At 38.9% G+C, this 24,874-nt stretch overlaps 1 protein-coding gene across 1 annotated transcript in view; it reads left to right on the top strand.

The window, feature by feature from the left end:
• Positions 1-16,789: 16,789 nt before the first annotated feature.
• The window catches only part of Ppef1 (protein phosphatase with EF-hand domain 1), a 94,280-nt gene continuing 86,195 nt past the window's right edge, over positions 16,790-24,874 (top strand). Inside the window, 1 exon segment of the mRNA XM_032889576.1 lies at positions 16,790-16,843. Coding sequence (XP_032745467.1) covers positions 16,804-16,843 — 40 coding nt within the window. The 5' untranslated portion in view covers positions 16,790-16,803.

Raw genomic sequence — 24,874 nt, 5'->3', positions numbered from 1 at the left:
CTGGCCCTCCAGACCTCCCCAAAATAAATAAGACAAACCTTCTACTAGATTGCTCATGAGTGCCTGATGACTCACCGGTTCCTGTTTGTTGTTTAAAACCATCCTTTGGATGGCTTTAGAGAAAATCTCATGATACAAGATGCCCTCCTAAGTGTGTATGTGTGTCCCCTCCACCAGGGCATTTGTGGGGCTTTAGGAAGCCCTGAGAACTTCCCTCCTCACCTTGAAGCTCAGAGCTCCTGTGGGAATCTGTTCTTCAGACTTCATTAGTGCACTAAGTGTTCTGCTAATGCTGACAGAGGGTGGGGATAGAAGCTTAGGCTTCACTAAGGAGGGGAAAATCTCTAAATCACCTTTATCAGCTTTGCAGGCAGAGGTGTCCTCAAATGCACACAGACATGGCTCACAAATCACTTCCCACTCTGCTTCAAGGTCTAAGTCGGGCAGCTTGAGACAATGGTCCCAATGGTTAACCAGCTCATGCTTTGGTGACCACTAAACAGAACTCCTTTTGTTTCTGTATTCCTCCTCCCTTCCTTTTTCCCTCTGTCCATTAATGGAGAGAGAATAATAGATTTGAAATAATTTAATAATTAATAGCACAAAATTCTAATAGTCAATTACCATTTCTGACAACCAAATAATTCCAGAACAATTATCATTTCTTTTCCTCATGATTTTAAAATACACTTTAACAAAGGATAGATAAGCACTACCCACTTCTACTTTAATAAAAGGCTTTTATATTATCAAAATAGCACATGTCTCTATATAAATGATGCAATAATAATGATTTTTAGTAATTAATTTTTAAGGAACATTGGCTTAGAAATATTTTTTATCTTTTCAGCATTTATCGAACATATTCTATTGAATGCATTGTACAGGTTCCTGAGATTCGAGGGGTATTCACGAGAAAAGTTACAAGCATCAAGCTCACAGTGTAACAGAAATGAACTAAAGTTTCATGTTTTTAAGTTCCCAGTGAAATTTTTTTATTTTATTTTATTTTTTTTTTGAGACAAGCTCTTCCTATGTATTTTAGGATGGCCCCAAAGTCTTATTTTTACAAATTAATGAAATTTTTTCTTTCACAAGTTTGTTTTTTTAAAAAAAAATGCATTTATTTATTTTGTGGAACCGTGTGACACCCATTACCACATGTGGGCGGAGGTCAGATTATAATATTGTGAAATTTGTTCTTTTCTCCCACTGTGTGGGTCCCAGTGATTGAACTTAGGTCATTGTCATCAGACTTGGTGGCAAGTGCCTTTACCCATTGTGCCAGGCCTCCCCACTTCATATATGTGTGTAGTACATCCTGATTACTCACACCCTCACTTTCTTACCTTCCCACCCCTGTAAATTACTTTGTCCCTATTGGTCTCTTTTCCGTGTTCATGTCTTTTTGTTTTGTGACCCACTTAGTTTAGCCAGGGCCATTGTAAGTGTGCCTTTGCATGGAATTATCTAATGCAGCCCAATGGGTTTACTGGACAGTACCAACTGAAGACTATGACTGACCTCATTCATAAGACTTCAGTAGCCAGTAGTTCAGTATTGGGGAATAAGGCTCTGTGTGCCCATTCTCCATCTGTGACTGGGTATTGACAGGTTTAGTTCTATCCAGCACCTTAAACTCTTGAGTGCTGAGATTATAGGCATGTGTTACAGTGCCCAGCTTTCTAATAATCTTGTGTATGTAATTTTGTTATGTAATGAATTAACTTTGAGGAGGCTGAGAACCAATTATCGTTTATAACTGCTTTATTATTATTTTTTTTTCTGGCAAAAGAAAATCAGGATTGAACCATATCACTTCCTGTTATCCAGTGTTTTTTGACTACTCAAGACTCAACTGTTTAAAATTTTAAAACTTTTTTTTACGTGCGTGTGTGCTTTGCCTACATGTATGTCTGTGCACCATGTGTGTCTGGTACCTATGGAGGACAGAAGAGGGTATTGCCTTCCCAGATACTGGAGTTAAAGATGATTGTGAACCAACATGTGGGTGCGGGGAATAGAACTAGAATATTCTGGAGGAGCAGGCAGTGCACCTAACATCGGAGCCATCTCTCCCACTGCTCAAGGTCCTACTCTTATAATTCATAAAGCGGGATGGAAGAAGTAGAATACAGAAGGAGTAAAACCGAAGAAAACATGGATACTATGGGAAGATGGTAATTTTTTTTGACCTGAAATATATGGATGGCCTGTATCTATGTTCCCTTTAGGGTTAACATTTATTTCATTTTACACTTTTGGGGATTGAATCAGAGGTTCTTGGACATGCTAGGAAAGTGCTCTACCACTCAGCTATACCCCACCCCCACCAGCCCATAGTTGTGTTTCAATGCAGATTCCAAGACCCTAGGTTTAAAGAGATGTCTAGTTTTATTGATGGATACAGTCTAGGAATCTGCATTTTTTAACCCTCTCCCCCACTGGAAAGCACTGACTTGGAAAATGCTGATGGGTCTAGAATAATTACTTCCGGGTAACAAAGAACTTGCTCGCCCATAGATATGCCACAAATGGCCTTTGAGAAATTCCTGAGAGTGCGAATGGTGCTCTAATTTAATAAGTAAGAAAGATGCCCCAAATTAAAGGTTTGTAGTTGAGACTGGAACAATTCAGCTTCAAATAGAAGGATTGAACAGCATGCATTTGCTAACGTGTTCTCTAGTAGAGACTGTCAGCCTTTGTGGCCTATTAGAATTTTTTTGAAAACTGTAACAGCATCTTTAGTGTAGTATATTATTTTATTATTTGTGTGTGTGTGTGTGTGTGTGTGTGTGTGTGTGCGTATGCAAGTAAGGTATGTGTGCATGTGTGTTCATGTAGGTGCATTGTATGTACTATGTAAGCCAAAGATTAACTTTGTGTATTGTTTCTCAGAAGCTGTCCACATTCGTTATTTTGTTGTTGTTGTTGTTGTTGTTGTTGTTCTTGTTCTTGTTCTTGTTCTTGTTGTTGCTGCATTGTATTTTTGTTTCATTTTGAGACAAGGTCTCTCGTGGGCCTAGAAATCCAGGCTAGGCTGGCTGGTCACTGAGACATAGGGATCTGTCCAGTTTTTGCTTCCTCATTGCTTGCATTGCAAGTGTGCACTACCGTGCCTGTTTTGTTTCATTTGATCGGTTGGTTTTGTTTTGGTTTTGCTGTGTTTTTTTTAAGTCGATACTGGAAATAAACTCGGGTTTCTTACGTTTGTCCAGCAAGCACATTACTGACTGTGTTGTCCTGGTTCCCACAGCTGATGCTTAGTCACGATCGAGTAGCAATTACAGGAGAAGCTCAAGGGGTAGGACTTGGGCATCGAGTCTTTTTTAAACTCCCATAGACTCTGATTTAATGGTTCAAGCTGAGCATTGGGAGTTTTTAAAAGTTCCTCAGATAATTCTAATTACTAACAAATTTTGACAACTGTAGGTCTATATGACACTAAGCAAGTTGCTTAACTTCCTTGACTCTGTATACATATTAATTTTAAAGGTCTTTCACACCTCTAAATGTTTGTAATTTCTTTATTCAAATCTTGCCAAACTGACTGTTTTCCTTCCTCCCTCCCTCCCCTCTCTCTCCCAAGACCACCTCCTTCATCTCCTCTTCTTTCTCTTCCCCTACCTCCTGAACAAATGTGCTTAGGCGTATAAGATTGTGAATATAGTGGATCTATGGTGATCCTGAAGAATGGAGTGGAGTATCACAAGGTTCCCTCTGCCTTTGAACTTGAGTTCATTAACATGCCTTGTCCACATGTTGTTCGACAAATTTTGTCCTTGGGAGACATAACACACAACACTACTCACCCCTGGCAGGAAGCTCATAACAAACCAAACTATGGTGGCCACCAAAGTCCAACTTGATAAACCAATGAGTTTAAGTGGTGTTACTTACAGGAGTACGGGTGAGGGGTTACTTACAAGGGCAGAAATGACTCAAAGACATCACCAAAGCCCTCCCCAGCATGGGTGACAGACAACTCACAACATCTGGGAACCTGGAGCACACTGCACAGCCTTCTGTTGTCGTAAATAAATAAAAATAAAGTAAAAGTAAAAATGTATAAACGAAAACCGGGGGTGGAATGTTTTCCCTCAGGGTGTTTTTCCCTGCTAGGGTTCCACACCTCGCTTCCCCAGATATCTTCTGGATATCTTGGCAGAAACACAACCCAGCCACACACTTTCTTATACTGAGACTCTTACACAAAAGAGCATACAACTGGTGTTTTTACCCTGCTAGGGTTCCACACCTCAGTGCCCCAGATATCTGCTGTATATCTTGGCATAAACTCAGCCCAGCCACACTTACTTAAATTGAGACTCTTTCTTAAAAAAAACACACTCATTTAGCATTAAAAGCAATCCAGCGTCTAGATTTGGCAGATCCATTACACTGTCCTAATCCCAGTTCCCAAATTACTCATCCCTGCACCTTTTATTTACCAAGTCTCCAGCTTCTTCTCCCCCTGGTACCTCTAACTCCTCTCAGTTCCCCATCGTCTCTCAACTCCCCTCTTCTTCCTCCTGGCTTCCTTCTCTAACCCTCCTCCCTCAACTGTCAATCCTCACCCCCCCTCCTCAGGTTCCACTCGCTCAACTGTCTCCAACTGTCAACTGTCAACCTAACCTCTGAATCTAATCCCCTCTCACTCCCAACTCCTACCTCTGCCCAAATCTCACGCTCTTGCCTTTATTTAACAAATTCAGAGAAAAACCCAAGGCAAACCACAACATTTCCCCCTTTTTGTCCAGTTAAAAAACTTTTTCCTATACATAGGGTGAACTAAGCATCATTATTACCATTCTGCAATTTATAAAACCAACAATATGCTGATCACCCAGTCCACCGACTCTGTTCACCAACCATGTTATCCACACCACATCTTGGCAAGGCAAACCACAACATTTCCCCCTTTTGTCCAGTTAAAAAACTTTTTCCTATACATAGGTGAACTAAGCATCATTATTACCATTCTGCAATTTATAAACCAACAACACGCTTGATCACCCAGTCCATCAATTTTGTTCATTAACCATGTCATCTATACTAAAAACTATACTTGACTATATCCTGGTTCTAGATCCTATGCCACCCTAAAACTACTCTAACAGATTTATCATCTTTCTCAATACTAAACCATTCGGGTTGTCTATGAGACTACTAGTCTCCAACCACATCAGAAATCCAAGAATGATTAATATTACCTGAAAACATAGGAAGCACAAAACATGGCTTCCAAGCTTAGCCAATTTTATAAAGACTGCTGATCACCTGGACAGTCCCCTTATTCCTTAATATGCTGGAGCATCAGTCTTCAGCCTTCTGGCCCAGGATCATCTGACAGACCTTATCAATGCAGATTTTGAAGGGCTGATCAACCTGCCTCGGCAGAGATTATCAGTCGACTATTCTGCATAATTTGTCCCTTTCTGGACAGTGTCTTGTCTGTAGATGAATTGAAGCAATTTGCTCAGTGGCTGCTACCACGATTTGAGCAACTCCATTGATGCTCAAGTTCTTCTTCGAGTCTAAGGGCCCTGTCAGGGGCAGACAAGTCTCCAGTAAAATGATCTAGATGAAGAAATGTCCATAAACAGGTTATTCTTTTGGACTTCTGATGCCCTTGAAGATTTCCTATCTACATAGGCGCTTTCTGAACTGTTACATAGAGTACCGTTGGCCCTCTAATCAAGTATTTACAAAACCCATCTAAACTGACTTAGAACCATAACCTTGCCATCTGACCCTTAGCTGGTACTGGTTAATCAACTAAAAATAATGTATAACAGCAGTTATAGGACCGGGTCTAAGACTTGTATTCTTAGATGCATAGTGGAGGCACAATGCCCATGTTAAAGTAGCAATATTAATCTCAATTATAAATCAACAAGAAAGTATACCATTGAAAACCTCGCATTTGTGTAAAATGCATTCTATACCAATGAAAAGATTACAGCTTCAACTTTGTATCAATTACAAACATTTCTATCAATGTAAAATATAGCTGTAAAATTTTGTTTAAGAGTAAGTTTGCTAATCTATCTGTTTGTCTATTTCTAATTTCTATGTATTACTATATCTAAGAAGGATACAAAAGGAAAGGAAAAGTAGCAATCCCTGAGTTTACATTCTAGTTTCTGCCCAAAGCTACATTTGTATTGTATCCCTTAAAAGAAAACTTATCCACAGTTCTTAAAATAAACAGAACCATCCACCCCAACATAAGGAAATGGACGACGATCTTCCTTGTCGTTTCTAGCTGGATTGGGGCGAAGAATTCCCTTCTGGGGCCCAAGGGTATTAGGAAAAGTTGGCTTTGTTTTAGAGCTAGCCGGGATTTGCCTGCCAGTCATTCTGTGCTGAGAAAGTTCATCGCTTAGCTGACATCTTGACTATGACAGTCTGAAGGGCTGGATAAGTAAGATGTCCATTCTGGGAAAGTTCTGAAAGCAGGCCTTTAAATCAAGCATCTTCAGTGTAATTAAGGGAGAATCAAACATACTTAAGTTGGACTGGAAAGTCCCGAATCTCAGCATCCCAGAGTGTGTATCATTTCAGAGCTATCTTTCTTTCCTTCATCCTGCAGCACACAAAACTTTACAAGCATTATATAGTTCTATAAGCATTTTCAAATGGGATAAGTAGGGTGCACAGTTTAGTAAATAAAGATCAAAAAAAAAATGACTACCTTTTTTTTCAGGTTAGGTTAATCATATAATCAAACAGTATATAATTTTGTAATACATACGTATTACAAGTTATGAGGAATTTGCAAAAATATCACTGGCTGTTTATAGACATTTCAGTCTCAGCTGTTCATACACGGAGACCCTAAACAACCCTCATATATACATCACCTATTTGTTGATCGTCTTAGTCTCCTTTTCTTCTGTGTTGCCAAGGACTTCAGGAGGTCTCCCCCTGTCATTTCTGATTTTTATCAGCTTGGAAGGAACCTACAGCTTTTCTTCTCCTCCTGTAGAAACATAGGTACAACCCCTTCCCCAGCGAACACATTTCCCATTTTCCATTCTGACGTCAGAATATCCTTAATATAAACAGGCTGGTTTAGTTCAGTAGTCTTTTCCACAATCCAATGTCTTTCAGCAGCTGTGCTGTTTTGTTCATCAGCATTTAAAAAATTTAAGGTTAATAAAGCAATTATGTATCCTATCTCTGGGAGTTTTTGTTGACCCTTTGCCTGTTAAGCATCTCCTTTAGACTTCGATTAGATCTCCCACAATCGCTTGTCCTGTAGGATTGTGTGGTATACCTGTAAATATGTTTTATATTATAATAGTCAAAGAAGCGCTTAATCTTGTTAGAGATATATGCTGACCATTGTCCGTTTTTTAATTTGTATGGGTATTCCCATTATAGCCATAACTTCTAACAAATGTAATTACAGAATCGGCCTTTTTCTGACGTTAAGGCAGTTGCCCATTGAAATCCTGAATATGTATCTATAGTATGATGTATGTATTTCAGCTTACTAAACTCTGTAAAATGGAGAACATCCATTTGCCAAATTTCATTTCTTTGGGTACCCTTAGGGTTAGTTCCTGTAGGCAATGGAGTTTGATTATATAACGAGCAAGTAGGACATTGCCTCACAATCTCTTTGGCTTGTTGCCAAGGATAGAAAAAATTTTTCTTTAAGCCTTTGCTGTTAATATGGTGTTTTTTATGAAATTTGACATCTAGTACACTTCCTATCAGTAGCTGGTCAATTTCATTATTAAATTGTGCCAGAGGGCCTGGCAGAACTGTATGGGATCTTATGTGTGTTATATATAGTGGGTAACTACTATTTATGATTTTTTGTTGTAGCTGAATAAATAGTGATGTCAATTCGAATCATCCTGAATAAGTTCAGCAGTCTCTATGTGCAAAAACAACCCTTTCTGCATATTGAGAGTCAGTTACTATTTAAGAGGCTTTTAAAAAATCTGACAACACCATGAGTATATTGCATACAGTTCAGATTTTTGAACTGACTTATAGGGACTCTCAGTCACCTTGTTTACATTTTCCGATTTATATCCTGCCTTCCCTGACTTACTGGCATCAGTGTAAAATGTAGGGGCTCCAGATATTGGAGTTCCCTTTACTATACGAGGAGGATCCAGTTAGTTCGCTTTATGAACTGAAGTCTTTTTGCTTTTAGGGTATTTGTTGTTAATGTCTCCTAATAGGTTACTGCATGCTGTTTGCCAATGTTCATTTTGTACCCACAAAGAGTTAATTTCTGCATTAGTAAAAGGTACCACAATTTCAGCCGGATCCATTCTAACTAATTGTCGAAGTCTCAATTTTCCTTTAAGTATCAATTCAGAGACCTTCTCAATGTAGGTTTTCAGTTTCTTACTCTGTTTATGTAAAAATATCCATTCTAAGATATAATCTTCCCTTTGCATGAGAATTCCTGTAGGGAATGAGTAGAGGGCAAGATGACTAATATGCAGGCCATCTTTGGATCAATACGATCCAGATGTGGTCCTGCAGTTTCCTTTTCTACCAAAGCTAGCTCTTTCTCAGCCTCAGCTGATAGTTTCCTTGGCTATTTAATTTTTATCGCCTTTGTAGTGTTTGAAATAAATTGCTCAACTCTTGAGTGGTCAAGCCAATCACAGGCCTCAACCAGTTAATGTCTCCAAGTAGTTTCTGAAAATCATTATGTCCTTAATTTGCTTCTTTGATTTGCACCTTTTTGGGCCTAATTTTTTGTACACTTATTTTATACCCTAGATAATTAATAGAATCCCCCTCTTTGTATTTTCTCAGGGGCGATTCAGAATCCCAGCATGGTAATGTTTTTTTTACTTCATCAAACATTCTTTCCAGGATATTTATATCTGAATCAGACAATAAAATGTCATCCATGTAATGATAAATAATAGATTGGGAAATTTTTTGGTAATTATATCTAATGGCTGCTGTACAAATATTGACACAAGGTTGGGCTATTTAACATTCCTTGTGGAAGGACTTTCATTGATATCTTTTTATGGGGCTACTTATTATGGGTAGGCACCAAAAGGCAAACCTTTCCTTATCGCCTTCATGTAGAGGAATAGTGAAAAGCAATCTTTTAAGTCAATCACTATAATAGGCCACTCCCAGGCAACAAAGAAGGCAGGGGATCCCAGGCTGCATGGAACCCATCGGCTGAATAATCTTATTAATTGCTCTGAGATCTGTCACCCTCCATTTGCCAGACTGTTTTTAATGACAAATACTGAGAATTCCAAGGGCTGGTGGACTCCCTATATGCTGAGCCCCAGCTGCTCCTGGACTAGCTGCTCTAATGCCTGTAGTTTTTTTTTTTTGTCATGGACCACTGATCAATCCAGATGGTTATTGTCAGCCAATTCTTAGTGGCAAGGCTGTTGTTGTTTTAACAGCAGTGGCTCTTGGGGTAGCACTAAATTGTCAGCCTCTGCTGTATCTTTGCTTATGGACAGCTTGACAGTCTCTAACTGTCCTTGATAACATTCCCTGACTAATTTAAAGTTTTTATTAGAGTCTGATGAATTTTAGGGCCAGAAACCTGAAACTGAGGGGATATTAATTTGAGTTTTCCACTGCTGTAGTAGATCTCTTCCCCATAAATTAATGGCTATATCAGCCACGTGTGGCCTTAATTTTCCTACCTGACCTTCTGGTCCTATACATTTAAACCACCTGATGCTTTGTTTTATTTGGGATAAAGTGCCAACACCTTGAAACTGCATATCCACTCCTTGAAGTGGCCAACTAATGGGCCAAGATTTTTGGAGAGATGATGGTAACATCTGCTCCAGTGTCAACCATTCCTTCAATTTCGATATTATCTACCAGTATTTTTAGTTTTGGCCTTTGGTCCTCTATAGACGTTAGCCAAAATATTCGTTTTGAAGTCTTGTTGTTTAATCGCTCTGAGGAGGAGAACTCTCCCTGTTCGGTATTGGGGCTCAGAGGCCCCCTTGGGAGTTTTTTTGTCAGGATGCGGTCCCATCTGTCTGTTGTTGCTGTACACTTCCTAGTCAAATGTCCATATCTGCCACATCTTTGACATTCTAGGAGGCACAGTCCCCTTTTTGTATCACTTTGGTTTTTATTACAGTAATATCTGAGATGGCCCTGCTCACCACAATTAAAACATTTGAAATCTTGGGTCATCTCTAGCTGTCCAGTGGCAGCTTCTCCTATCAAAGTAGTATCAGGAGAACAAGATCCAACATCAGCTGTATATCTAATCCACTCATCTATTGGTGCGGACCTTTGCCTTTAGTGGTCTAATTACTTCCTGCATTTGGTATTTGTATTTCAAAGGCTAAAGACTCAATTATCGCCTTTCTTGCCGCTTGAATCTGATACACTCTTTTCCACAGCTGAGGGTAAGCCTTTGTAAAAAAGTCAGGAAGGTTTCTTTTTAGGACCTTGTATGACTTGAGTGAATGTTTCAAGTCTTTTCCCTGATTCTAGACTTTGTCCCAGGCCTTTAAGGCTGACAATCCACACCATGACAGAGTTTCTTCTCATATATATAGCCTGCACCTCTACTTCAGCAAAGGGCCTTCACCAAGCAGTTGATCTGTGGAAATCTCTGCCCCTAGCCTCTATTTTGTCTTGCTATCTCCCCACTTCTTTCTCTCCACCATGAAATCCATTGCAAATTTTCAGCAGGCTCTAGAATTGCTCTTACCATATCTTTCCAGTCTTGGGGATTACTCATTTTTTATAGCCCAAGAAATTAAGATTTGTTTTACAAATGGCTAATGCATTCCAAAATTAGTTACACTTTCCTTAAATTTCCTTAATTCTAATACATCCATGGGTTGCCATTCAAATTCTTCATAACCCTGTGGATGATCATCGCTTTGGAGGCCTTTGTTGCACACTAACTGATAGACTAAAGTTTGTTTTCCTAAAAACCTTAGGTTGGCTTTCCTTAATTTTATCTTCTGTCTCTACCTGAGTTTTTCTTTAGTTGTAATTTTAAATTCCTCTCTTAAAGTCTGTATCCGTGTTCATATTTCTCTTTCTGTCTTTCCCCTGTTCTTTTTGAGTTCCTGAATTCTCTGTTCAAGGTTTTGCTTCACACTTTGAATTTTTCTTTATATTGTACTTCAATAATTTGTTATCCATTATCTTTTGATTGATTAATTTTAAAAAGTTATTCTCTAAGTCTTGCTTCCAAACCTCATTTACTTTCTCTCTGCTGTTCAGTATGATCTGTGAGCTGTTGTATGTTCTGTTCTAACATCCTTTCTAGTTTCTGTCTATCACTTTCATTTTTCATCTTTCTGTCTCTTATTCTGATCTATAATTTTCTGTGTCTTTAATTCTAGTGTTCCTTCTAGGCTACATTGCAAGATTTAATTTTCTCTTTCTGTTGTTCATGTTGTTCCATAATTACCTGTATCTTCTGTTCTAAGGCTAGAAATTTGCTATTTAGGGCTGTGTGCTGTTGTATGTTCTGTTCTAACATCCTTTCTAGTTCCTGTCTATCCTTTCATTTTCATCTTTCTGTCTCTATTCTGATCTATAATTTTCTGTGTCTTCAATTCTAGTGTTCCTTCTAGGCTATATTGCCAAGATTTAATTTTCTTTCTGTCGCTCATGTTGTTCCATAATTACCTGTATCTTCTGTTCTAAAGCTAGAAATTTGTTATTTAGGGCCCTGTCTTTTGAGAAGATATAGTAAATCAGAAGAATGAATATTGCAATACTGGTAAATGATAAAGTGTCTTTTTCTCAAAATTCTCAACTGTCAGACCATTCAAAATATCATTCCATAAGGCCCAAAAGATATTCATTATGTTTCTCATCTTTTAAGTATCATAAAGTTATATATCTCTCTTACATCAAAGTAGTATCTGATCTGAAGCCCTTGTGCCTTTTTTTCTCCTCTGCTTCAGAATACGCAGTCCTCGATTCTTCGTCAGACCCTCCAGACCTAGTCAATTCCCAATCCACTAGTACTCCTGCCTATTCTGGGGTTGAGAGGGAAGTAAACTTTTATCTCAGGTTAGTTGAGTTCTAATGGTTTAGTTTGGGCCATATGTTGTAAATAAATAAAAATAAAAGTAAAAAGTAAAATGTATAAACGAAAACCGGGGTGAAATGTTTTCCTCAGGGTGTTTTTCCTGCTAGGGTTCCACACTCGCCCCAGATATCTTCTGGATATCTTGGCAGAAACACAACCCAGCCACACACTTTCTTATACTGAGACTTTACACAAAAGAGCATACAACTGGTGTTTTTTACCCCTGCTAGGGTTCCACCTCAGTGCCCCAGATATCTGCTGATATCTTGGCATAAACTCAGCCCAGCCACACTTACTTAAATTGAGACTCTTTCTTAAAAAAAAAACACAAAACTCATTTAGCATTAAAGCAATCCAGCGTCTAGATTTGCAGATCCACATTACACTGTCCTAATCCCAGTTCCCAAATTACTCATCCCTGCACTTTTATTTACCAAGTCTCCAGCTTCTTCTCCCCTGGTACCTCTTAACTCTCTCAGTTCCCCATCGTCTCTCCAACTCCCCTCTTCTTCCTCCTGGCTTCCTTCTCTAACCCTCCTCCTCAACTGTCAATCCTCACCCCCTCCTCAGGTTCCACTACCAACTGTCTCCAACTGTCAACTGTCAACCTAACCTCTGAATCTAATCCCCCTCTCACTCCCAACTCCTACCTCTGCCCAAATCTCACGCTCTTGCCTTTATTTAACAAATTCAGAGAAAACCCCAAGGCAAACCACAACAGCCTTCGGGCAGCTCAGCAGGTTGGAGAGAGCCCCTTTTAAGTGACTCAGTTGATCTAAATCTCTTTCAGGCAGCTTGGTGGGTTTCTGCCTCTTCCAGGCAGCTGCTCTCGTCTCAGAGTCTTTATAGTTTGGCTCCTCTGACAGCGAACTGCTTATCTGAGAGTGACTCAGTAGTCTTTATTGCTTACTTTAGGGAGGAGGAGCCTACTGAGTTTCAGGGACTTCCTGAAGCTATTGTGAGTCCTTATCAGAATACCATCACTAAGGTTATTATTGATTAAAAATAATACCTCCCTGCTTTAAGGAGCTTCCCTGCAGGATAGAGTGTTTTAATCTTTAAACTGATATACAACAATTTGATTTAGAAAACATACAAAAGGGCGATCCTGAGAATCTCAGATTCATACATTTGAGAGAGGTCTTGGGTCTCGGTTTTGTTGTTGTTTGTTTTTAGTTTAGTTTTTTTTATAAGAGGTTTTTTCTTAGTGATTCTAAAGAATATAGCCAAAATTTTCACTTTGATTAGGTTTTTGGCATAACTTAATGTTTTTGTCTCATAGTCAGCCTCTAATTTGTGGTTAAAAGCCTAGATAGAGTTAATTACTTTCAGCTTTAAGCCAGAGCCACTGAATTATGTTAGCTCAATTGGTAGAGTGCTTGCCTTGCATACATGAATCCTCTAGCACTGCATAAACTGGGTGCTACACATCTGTTATTGTAGCACTTGTGAAGTGGAGGCGGAGGGTTAGAAGTCAAGGTCATCTTTGCATTGCTGCATAGGGAATTTGAGGCCAGCCTGAGTCACATAAGACTTAGTCTCAAAATTAAACAACCAAACTCAACACGCAAAAACAAAACCACTAACAAAAGAAGTCCACAAAAGAAATTCCCATCCAATTTGACATAACCCAATGTTTAGAAGGGTTAATGAACTTAATACATAATGAAATCAATTCTTATCGGAATAACTAAGGTTGTTATTGATTAAAATAATCAAGTATTAGGTAACCAATAATCAATTATTATTGATTTTTTTATTTAGCTAAAATGTGTTTATTTATCTAATTTTGGTGCCTGGACTCATTTAGAGCAGTGGTTCTCAACCCGTGTGGGGTCAATACCCTTTTTAAAACCTCTCTCTCCAAAAATATTTACAACATGGGTCATGCTAGTAGCAAAATTACAGTTATGAAGTAGCAATGGAAATAATTTTATGATGGGGGAGGTCACTGCAATATTAGGGACTGTATTAAATGGTTGGAACATCATGAAGGTTGAGAACCACTGATAGAGTATCAGACATGCCAAGCACATGCTGTACTCCCTTGAGCTATACTCTTAGTCTGCCTCATTTCAATGTTTCCTTTCTTTAGCTAAGCTGAAATTTGTAATGCTTTTAATGTAGAAGCGAAAGAAAAATACAGTTGTTCTTTGTTTTCTTATTAATAAACGTAAATAGGCCATCTGAAAATATCACAAAATAAAAGACATACAACACCCCACCCCCAGTGAACAGAGAGATTATGAGATAAGAGGATGGTGTGTTGCCCAAAGAAACTCTGTTGAACACCTTCATCGGGTGCTTCTAAAGGCAACAATCTGGTGGCCTAGTCTGAAGGATATAGTACATTTGAAGGGAGACATCAAGGTGTTCGAGCAACCTCTTTCACATTTGGAAGCTTAATTAAGGACACCTGCAAATTATGATTTGTAAGTTTTTGACGGAGGCCTTGAGCCCCTGTTTTATAAAAAAAAAAAAAAAAAAAAAAAGCCCCTTCTCACCAACTCTAAGGAAAATTGCCAAATACTCACTTTGATTTGATTTTTGGCATAGTTAAATGTGTTGTTTTTGTCTCATAGTCAGCCTCCAATTTGTGCTTAAAAGCCTAGATAGAGTTAATTACTTTCAGTTTTGAAGCCAAAACAACTGAATTATGTTAGCTCTTTCCATATTCCATCCCCTGTGTTTTAATTATAAAATTATACACTCTTACAGACATAGGAAACTATCATTTTGGTGTGGCAGAAAAAACTATTGAAAGCTGTTCCTGTGGTCTGGAAAGGAAACAAGGATCAGATTATATGTGATCACTTTCACATCACATGATGAACGACAAGTCAGAAGCATAAAATGAATTCTGCTGGGCAGACCCTTAGCTACGATGTTGTTAACCGGTGCTTTCCCTCCTTCCCCATCTTCCCCATAGTATCTATGGACTGAAGGCAATCGGTGTGGCTTCTTGAAGCACAAAGAGAGGGACTTCGAATTCTCACTGGGAACCAGAAGTTAAATTTTTCAGCATACATGCTTTAGAAGCCATGGGCTGTGGCAGTTCTTCAAAAAAAGGCAAGAAATCCGAGAAAGGTGAGTACTGGGGACACACCTGTTTTTATGAATGAAAATGAGGGATTAAGCTGGACTCACACTCTTTCCTGTTTCTTGTTTTTCCCATGGTCTTCAAGATGCCCTGTGTGATTCAGAAACATCATTATGTAGACTAAGGTGAAATATTGGGAGAACATGGGAAAATACCTGTAGAAACATGCAACTTTGAGTTTATGGTATTGCCCAAAGTGTGATCTAAGACAGATGTTTGACTTAGTTTCTATTAAAATGTTCCAATATGAAGTTTCCATTTGTAACTCAGTGGCAGGAAACCAAAAAGACAGTGGAATTTATATCTACTTCTCGTTTAGTCATGGAATAGGTACACCAAACATAAGTGACATTTTAGTGGTGCCACTGAATTTTATTAGATTTTATAACTCAGCATTTTATTTTATTGCATTTTTTCCATCTTTATTAAATTTGGTATTTCTTATTTACATTTCAAATGTTATTCCCTTTCCTGGTTTCCAGGCCAACATCCTCCTCCCCTTCTCTATGGGTGTTCCCTTCCCCATCCTCCGCCCCATTCTCCCCCCAACAATCTCATTCACTGGGGGTCCAGCCTTGGCAGGACCAAGGGCTTCCCCTTCCACTGGATAACTCAGCATTTTAAAAATACCTATTCCACACAGAACTTCATGAGATTTGCCTTATGATTTAAAAATAATTTAGTGAGAATACCAGGTAGATAATATGATTCCAAAAGAAGTGCCTTGCTCCTGCATAGATCCCCTACCCCCTTCTACCTCCAAACAGTTAGAGACTTGAACATTCCCTTTGTTTATTTTACTTTTCTGGAATCTAGCTGAAACTTGCTTGCATATTGAAGGCATCTAGCTTCTACAAGCAAATTAAAATAACAAGCTGGGACAATTCTATGAGCCCTTTGCTCCTGAGTGCCGTTTTTCTGCTATGTAGATTATGGGTCTCTTCATTGGGTTTTATTCTATATTTCAGTTCAGAGTTTCCCCAGACTTATGGAAGGTACTTTTAGTGTAGAGTATCCTATATTAGTTGAGGGTATTTTTCCTTGGGACCAATTATTGTTCTCTTCAAGTAACGTGGTGAGTGTGCAGGCTAATTGCTGAAAGTAGGAAGGAGTGTGAAAAGTGCACTATTTGAAGTCTTTATGTCACAAACTAATTCCGTAGTAGTCATTTCTTAACAACACAGACAGGGGAGATGATTTACCTTATTTGCTTTTACAAAATGAATGAACAAGTAAAGGGCCATGTTAAATCCTTTCTATGCACATAATGTAATTTGTCATAGTTCTATGTATTTTGCTTTCAGTTAGCTGTTGCATCACTTTCGTCTGTCCAGCCCCTTACAGTTTGTCCGATTTCTTAGGTTTATAAGGAACTAAGCTCAGGCCGGAGAGGTGGTCCAGCGGTTTAGAGGAATTGCTGCTCTAGCAGAGGACCTGAGTTTGGTTCCCAGCCCCCATACAGTGGCTCACAACCACCTGAAACTCCAGTTGCAGGAGAAATGGTGGTCTCTTCTAACCACCACGGGCACTGCAGGCGAACATTCATATACATAAAATAAAAATTAATAAGTATTTTTAAAAGGTCATATATTTAAGGGTTTAGTGGTTAAGAGCACTTGTTGCTCTTCCAGAGATCCCAGGCCTGGTTTCCAGTACCCACTTGATGGCTTCAGCATCCATAACGAAAGATCCAGGGGACCTAAGTAAGTTCTAGCTCTTTGAATTGTTTTTCACCTTCTATAATGTTCCTCATAAATGGAAATATTAGCTTAGACTTTATAGCTTAAGTAATTTATTGAGATCAAAACTTCACACACAAAATTAACCATCAAAGTAAACAACTCAGCAGCATTTAGTATATTTATAATTGTGTACACCCACCACCCTTGTCTAGTTCCAGAATAGGCCTGTGACTCCAAAGTAAAACCCCAATCATTTTCCTCTATTTCTAGCTCCTCTCAGTTCATAACAATAGTTAATCCATGATAGGTCTCTATGGATTTCTCTATTCTAGACATTTTATTTCAACAGAACCATAAACCATGTAGCTTTGCATTTGGCTTCATTCTTGTAGCATTTATCAGGGATTATATTCCTTTTTATTGTTGAGTAATTACTTCACTGTGACAATGGGTCTTTTTCACGTTTATTCCATTCTTTAATTAGTAGATAGTAGGTTATAAGTTGTTTTACTTTCCTCTGGGTTTTTTTTTTTTACTATTATGAGCAATGCTTCTATGAACATTCATATATAAGTTATTTTGTACACCTAGGCTTTCAGTTTTCTAGGCATATACCAATGAGTAGAATTTCTGGATCATATAATAGCTCTAAGCTTTACATTTCGAGAAACTTCTAAACTACTTCCTCAAAGTGACTATACCATTCGGTGTTCCTACCAGCCATGTGTTGGTGTTACAAATTCTCAAACTCCCTGGCTACATTTTTAATTGCCTTTTTTATTATAACCATCCTAGTGGGGGTTCTGAAGCATCTCATTGTTTTTTTTTATTTGTACTTGCCTAATTACTAATAATTTTGGGCTTCTTTTCATGTGTTTATTGACCATTTGTACCAGTCTCTTTAGAGTAAGTATCCGTTAAGATCATTCATACCCCGACTCCTTTGAGACAGAATGTTACTAGGGAGTTCATGGGGCCTGTAACTTGCTATGTAGCATAGATACCCTCCAAGTAGTAATCCTCCTGTTACTGCCTTCTGAGTGCTGAGGCATGTGCTGCCATGTCAAACCACCCACTTTAAAATTGTTGTCTTTATACTCCTTTGTTGGAAGAGTTATTTATGTATTCAATATACAAATTTCTTGTCAAATATATAATTTGGAAAGCAGCTATGCTTACCAATGTATACTCATCTATCCCTCCAATATATAGTTTGCAAGTATTTCCTCTCACTCAATGACTTGTCTCGCATTTTTTGCTTGTTGTTTTTGAGGTGATCTCCATAGTTTGGGATGGGCTCGAACTCCCTATGTAGTTGAGGATGACCTTGAACTCTTGTTCTGCTTGCCTCTATCTCCCAAGCATGCACCACCCTGTCAGGTTTAAGGCATGGTCCATGCTGGCCTTGAACTATCATTCTGACTTACATTTTTTTTTAGCACTTGCTTACTAGCATGAGGTTTTTTCACTTTCTTTTTCTTTTCTTCTTCATCCTCCTTTTCCTACTCTTCTTTGGAATTGGAAAATGATATTATTTTTGATTCATTTAGTTTGTGAACCAACAAGTTTAGTGAGGGTTACTTACAGAACCATGTGTTATTTGCAGGAACATAGACAATTTATCAGTGGCTATACTATTGAAGAATATCTCCTTCCTCCTGCAAATGTTAACTTCCTACAGATCCCAGGAAGGGGCCAGAGCTCATGAACCTCTCCTGTTTTTTTAATTTCTTTACTGTGCAGTTAAAATATAACAAAAACTAGCACGTGTTTTCTAGCTGCCATCTAACTTAACTGTCACCCTTGTGAGTTTAGAGATGTCATCTGGGAGATCAGGTTTATATATTTCCGGTGGGAGGGTGTGTGTGTGTGTGTGTGTGTGTGTGTGTGTGTGTGTGTGTGTGTGTGTGTGTGTGTGAAGGGGAGGGGGAGAAATCTGCCTTTTTCAAGGGTATCTTTGAAATCTTTTGGATTTTAATATAAGTGCAATACCAGAGAGTGCAAATGAAATGTTAGGAATTAAAGCAAATAGGAAAGGCTCAGCTTTTAAAAACCTGGCGTTGATGTGAAGTAGCGTAGCTCTGCTTCTTTGTGAAGCCAGCTCATCCTGTAGAGCAGCAGTTCTCATCGTGTGGTTCTCAACCGCTTTGGGAGTCGCATATCCGATATCCTGCATGTCAGATATTCACCTTACAATTCACAACACTATCAACATTAAAGTTATGAAGTCGCAGTGCAAATACTTTTATGGTTGGGGGGTCACCACAACATGAGCTGTATTAAAGGGTCACAGCATTAGGAAGGTTGAGAACCATTGCTTTCAAGTTTATGATGATCTGCATCTTCGTCTACTTATGAATCCTGGGGTCTTGAATCATAGATCAATCTCAGAATACATATGAATCGTGATAGGGTTCTTGATCAGGTTCATTTTGTCTGCCAGTTAAAGAATTAAAAGGCAGAGAAAATCTTAAGCTCCACAGGTTGCAGCTGAGGGAATTTCCAAGGACAGCAGATAGAATCATCTGCTAAACAAGAAGGCTCTTCTTGGGCTGAGGATACACGCACAGCAAGCACACAGAGAGAAAGAGCCTCTGTATAGCGGGGAGCACTTTTTAGCTTTTGTTATAGTGCTCTTTGCAATGAAAACGTTTTCAAGTTTGGCAAAGTCTACCTTAATTTTTATTTTAATTTTTTTTTGCTTTTGATGTCACCTGCAATAATTGTTATCAAATCCAAGAAGATTTATGTTCATACTTAACCTATAGAGTCTTTGTAGTTTTTGTTCTTATATTTATTTATTTTTATTTATTTATTTATATCTATTTTAAGTTATTTTCACATATATGAGATTTGGGTATAAACACATTCCTTGTGTGTGGTGATCTGGTTCTCCTGATATCATTTGTTGAAAAGACTAATTTTTTTTACACATCTTGACACTCTCATAAAATCAATTAACTTGAGAACTGGGGCTTGCAGCTCAACGGTAGACTGCCTCACATGTGTGAAAGTCTGGGGTTCTATTCCTAGCACTATAAAAAAAATCTGGTGCTTTAGTGTAGGTCAGCTGGGAGAATGTCTGTGTAGCATGCACAAAGTCCTGGTTTTGATCTGGAGGTACACACCAATTATCCCAGCACTTGGGAGAAACAGAATGGAGGATCAGAAATTCAAGGTTGTCCTTTGGCTACATAGCAATTTTGAGGCTAGCCTGTTCTATGTGAACCTGTCTCTTAGACTTTGTTTCTCTTTTCCAGGCTTGCTCTTGGTATTTTGGGTCATTTGCATTTTCATAAGGATTTTATGGTTAATTTGTAGAGTTATTTAAAAATCCACATGAAACGTTCAAGGGTGTTATATTAAATGTATTTGGGCAGTATTGCTAACAACTGAATCATGAGAGCTATGAATATAGTGTGTCTTTCCATTTATAGTCATAGTATTTTATTCTTTTTGGATGCTACTATAAATAAGATTCTTTTCTTAACAGTTTTGAAATGTTCATTACAAATGCCTGAAATGATTTTTCTATCCTCCAGTTTTTTCTAACTTGAGTTGTTGTCATGAAGAGCTAATTTTTTAAGTTTTTTATAAATCATCTCATCTGAAAAGAGGATTAGTTTTCCTTCTTTCTTTCCAATGCTTTTCATTTTATTTTATTGCTTCATTATGCTAGCCAGATACTTTGCTTAAATACTGTACAGAATGAGAGAGTAAATTTTCTTGTACTGTTCAGTTTTTATTGTCAACATGACCAGATTTAAAATCACTTGAACATACTTTCTGTGTTTGTCTGCATGGGCTTTCCAAAAGGATTACCTGATCGGAGATGACTCATTTTGAATATCCAATGGGTTGGATATTGGATGAAATATGTTATTTGAATTAAATTTTTCACACAATATATTTTGATCATGTTTCCCCTCCCGCAACTCTTTGCAAATACTTTCCACCTCCCCACCCATACAACTTTATGTGCTGCACCACCTGGTTTTTTTCTCTCTCTCTCCTCCTCCCCCTCCTCTCCTTTTCTCCCTCCCTCCCCCTCTCCCCCTTCCTTTTTCCCTCCTTCCCCATCTACCTCTCCCCCTGCCCTCTCTCTCCTTATTGTAATAGGCCTGTCTTTATAGGTGACTTGGTCTTTTTCTCTTGCAGTGTTTCTTCTCTTTTTTGTTCTTCTGTATGTTTAATGTTTTGGTTATAATACGCTATGGGAGAATTTTATTTATTGTGCAGTCTTTTTGGTGTCCTGCATGCTTCTTAGGTTAGGGTAATTTTTCTATCGTTTTGTTTAAAATATTTTCTGTACGTTTGACCTGGTTTTCTTCTCCTTCCTCTCTACCTATCCTTTGTATGTTTGTTCTTTTCATAGTGTCCTAGATTTCCTGAAAGCACCCCCCAATTTCTTTTCTTTTAGATTTAACATTTTCTTACACCTCATCTTCAAATCTTGTAATCTATTGGTATTTTAGTTGTGAGTTTTTTTAGTTGATTCTATTCCTTTCTTAAATCCTACTTTCATGGCTTAAAATGTTTTTATCATTTTATTCAATTGTTTGTGTTTTCATGAAGGCATTTATTCATATCCTCTTTAAGGTCCTTGAATGTATTATTTCGAAGTCCTTGTCCTGTGCTTCAGCTAAATTGCTTTTCTCAGGGCCTGTTACAGTAGTGTTGCTAGCTTCTGGAAGAGGCACAATGGCTTGGCCATTCAGGTTGGTGGTTTTGTGCTCGGATCTAGGCATCTGGGGTTATGATATTTGAGGTGTTCCTTGGTGTAGATATCTGGTCTGGTCTTTGCTGCATGACTGCCCTGTTCTTTGCTTGCTGTTTCCCATTTTGAGTCTTAGTCAAGTTTTGTGGCTGTGGGATCCCTGATAGAGTGTTTCTCAGGGTCAGTGGGTAACAAACAATAGAGATGGGCTAGAAGGGAAGACTGGGTGGGTCTAAAGGGGAAAGCTAGGGAAATCCACAGCCTCCACTAAGATGCGACATCTCCAGGGTATGTTGGTAGTGTGGGAGGAGGGCCTCCAGACTAAGAGTAAGTCTGGAAAGGAAATAAATATTAATACTCCCATTTAATTTAAATGCTTAAATAATCCTTTAATATACAAGCTATTCTGACCAAAGTAACTTAAGAAAGGATTTAATTTGAACTCGGAGCTCTGCATGGCTCTGTCTCCTGGGACTAAAGGTGTGGTCCTCGAAACCTAGATTTAAGTTTTTCTTCACTAAAACTTTCTCTGTTTTGGCTGGCCTTAAACTCAGAGATCTGCTTGGCTTTTTCTCCTGGGATTAAAGGTGTACCACCATGCCTAGATCTAAATTTAGCTGGGTAGCATCTTGCCCCAAAGTCCCATTCCTCAATTTGTTATCTCCTTCAATACAGGATTCAGTTCCATTTCACTTTCTGGAGCCTCTTTAATACTCAAACCATATATTTTATATTTTTCCTTTCTCAGCTTGCTATACTTTGTTTAAAATGCTCTTCAAGAGACTTAACCAGAGAACAAAATCTATGATGGGCATTTCTGAGACTTCCTTTGTCAATGTAATTAATCTGAGTCTCTTCACCTTAGCCTCAGGCAGATTCTTCAGACGAGGGCAAAACATAATCACATTCTTCACCAAAGTATCACAAAAACAGTCTCTAGGCCACATTCTGAAATTCTTTTTTACTGAAACCTCTTGGGCCAAGTCCTCACAGTTCAAATCACTCTCAGCAACAAAGTCTTCCACATTCCTACTAGGATAGCACATTAAGCCCAACTTAAAGCATTCTACTACTTTCCAAAGTCCCAGAATTCACATTCCTCCAAACAAAAGTATGGTCAGGCCTATCACAGCAATACCCCACTCCTGCTACCAATCTCTGTCTTAGTTAGGGTTTTACTGCTGTGAATAGAGACCATGACCAAGGCACCTCTTATAAGGACAACATTTAATGGGGCTGGATTACAGGTTCAGAGGTTCAGTCCATTATCATCATGGTGGGAATATGGCAGTGTCCAGGCAGACATGATGTAGGAGGAGCTGAGAGTTCTACATCTTCACCTGAAGGCTGCTAGCAGAATACTGGCTTCCAGGCAGCTAGGGTAAGGGTCTTAAGCCCTCACCCACAGTGACACATCTACTCCAACAAAGCCACACCTTCTAATCCTGCCACTCTCTGGGCTGAGTATATAGAAATCATCACACTCACTTTACACTTAAATTTTTATGTCAATAGGCTTTCAGTTAATAATCTATTGCTTTTTTGTCCTACTCAGAGCACTTTGAGAAGACTAATATATTTTCTTTTATTTCTGACCTGAGATCACTTAAAAATATATTTCTTTAAGTGCTAAATAACAGAAAGAAACCACCTCTTTGGCTTTGAAATTTGGTGTTTAAGCTATAGGAGAAAATTTCTATAATGGAGTTTTTTTTATTGAAAGTGTTTTTTTTTTTTTTTATTAACTTGGGTATTCCTTATTTACATTTCGAGTGTTATTCCCTTTCCCAGTTTCCTGGCAAACATCCCCCTAATCCCTCCCCCCCCTTCTTTATGGGTGTTCCCCTCCCCACCCTCCCCCCATTGTTGCCCTCCCCACAACAATCACGTTCACTGGTTGTTCATTCTTAGCAGGACCAAGTGCTTCCCCTTCCACTGGTGCTCTTCCTAGGATATTCATTGCTACCTATGAGGTCAGAGTCCAGGGTCAGTCCATGTATAGTCTTTAGGTAGTGGCTTAGTCCCTGGAAGCTCTGGTTGCTTGGCATTGTTGTTCATAAGGGGTCTCGAGCCCTTCGAAGCTCTTCCAGTTCTTTTTCTCTGATTCCTTCTAACGGGGTCCCGTTCTCAGTTCAGTGGTTTGCTGCTGGCATTCGCCTCTGTATTTGCTGTATACTGGCTGTGTCTCTCAGGCGATCTACATCCGGCTCCTGTCGGTCTGCACTTCTTTTTGCTTCATCCATCTTGTCTAATTGGGTGGCTGTATATGTATGGGCCACATGTGGGGCAGGCTCTGAATGGGTGTTCCTTCTGTGTCTGTTTTAATCTCTGCCTCTCTCTTCCCTGCCAAGGGTATTCTTGTTCCCCCTTTTTAAAGAAGGGAGTGAAGCATTCACATTTTTGATCATCCGCTTGAGTTTCCTTTGTTCTAAGCATCTAGGTAATTCAAGCATTTGGGCTAATAGCCACTTATCAATGAGTGCATACCATGTGTGTTTTCTGTGACTGGGTTACCTCACTCAGGATGATATTTTTCCAGTTCCAACCATTTGCCTACAATTTCATAAAGTCATTGTTTTTGATAGCTGAGTAATATTCCATTGTGTAGATGTACTACATTTCTGTATCCATTCCTCTGTTGAAGGGCATCTGAGTTCTTTCCAGCTTCTGGCTATTATAAATACGGCTGCTATGAACATAGTGGAGCACGTGTCTTTTTTATATGTTGGGGCATCTTTTGGGTATATGCCCGAGAGAGGTATAGCTGGATCCTCAGGCAATTCAATGTCCAATTTTCTGAGGAACCTCCAGACTGATTTCCAGAATGGTTGTACCAGTCTGCAATCCCACCAACAATGGAGGAGTGTCCTCTTTCTCCGCATCCTCACCAGCATTTGCTGTCACCTAAGTTTTTGATCTTAGCCATTCTCACTGGTGTGAGGTGAAATCTCAGGGTTGTTTTGATTTGCATTTCCCTTATGACTAAAGATGTTGAACATTTCTTTAGGTGTTTCTCAGCCATTCCGCATTCCTCAGCTGTGAATTCTTTGTTTAGCTCTGAACCCCATTTTTTGTTTTGGTTCTTTTTTTTTTTTTCGGAGCTGGGGACCGAACCCAGGGCCTTGCGCTTCCTAGGCAAGCGCTCTACCACTGAGCTGAATCCCCAACCCCTGAACCCCATTTTTTAATAGGGTTATTTGTCTCCCTGCGGTCTAAATTCTTGAGTTCTTTGTATATTTTGGATATAAGGCCTCTATCTGTTGTAGGATTGGTAAAGATCTTTTCCCAATCTGTTGGTTGCCGTTTTGTCCTAACCACAATGTCCTTTGCCTTAC

Source organism: Rattus rattus, chromosome X (genome assembly GCF_011064425.1).
Source record: "Rattus rattus isolate New Zealand chromosome X, Rrattus_CSIRO_v1, whole genome shotgun sequence".
Taxonomy (NCBI): domain Eukaryota; kingdom Metazoa; phylum Chordata; class Mammalia; order Rodentia; family Muridae; genus Rattus; species Rattus rattus.
Note: the sequence above shows the minus strand (reverse complement) of the source record. Positions and strands in the feature narration are given on the sequence as shown.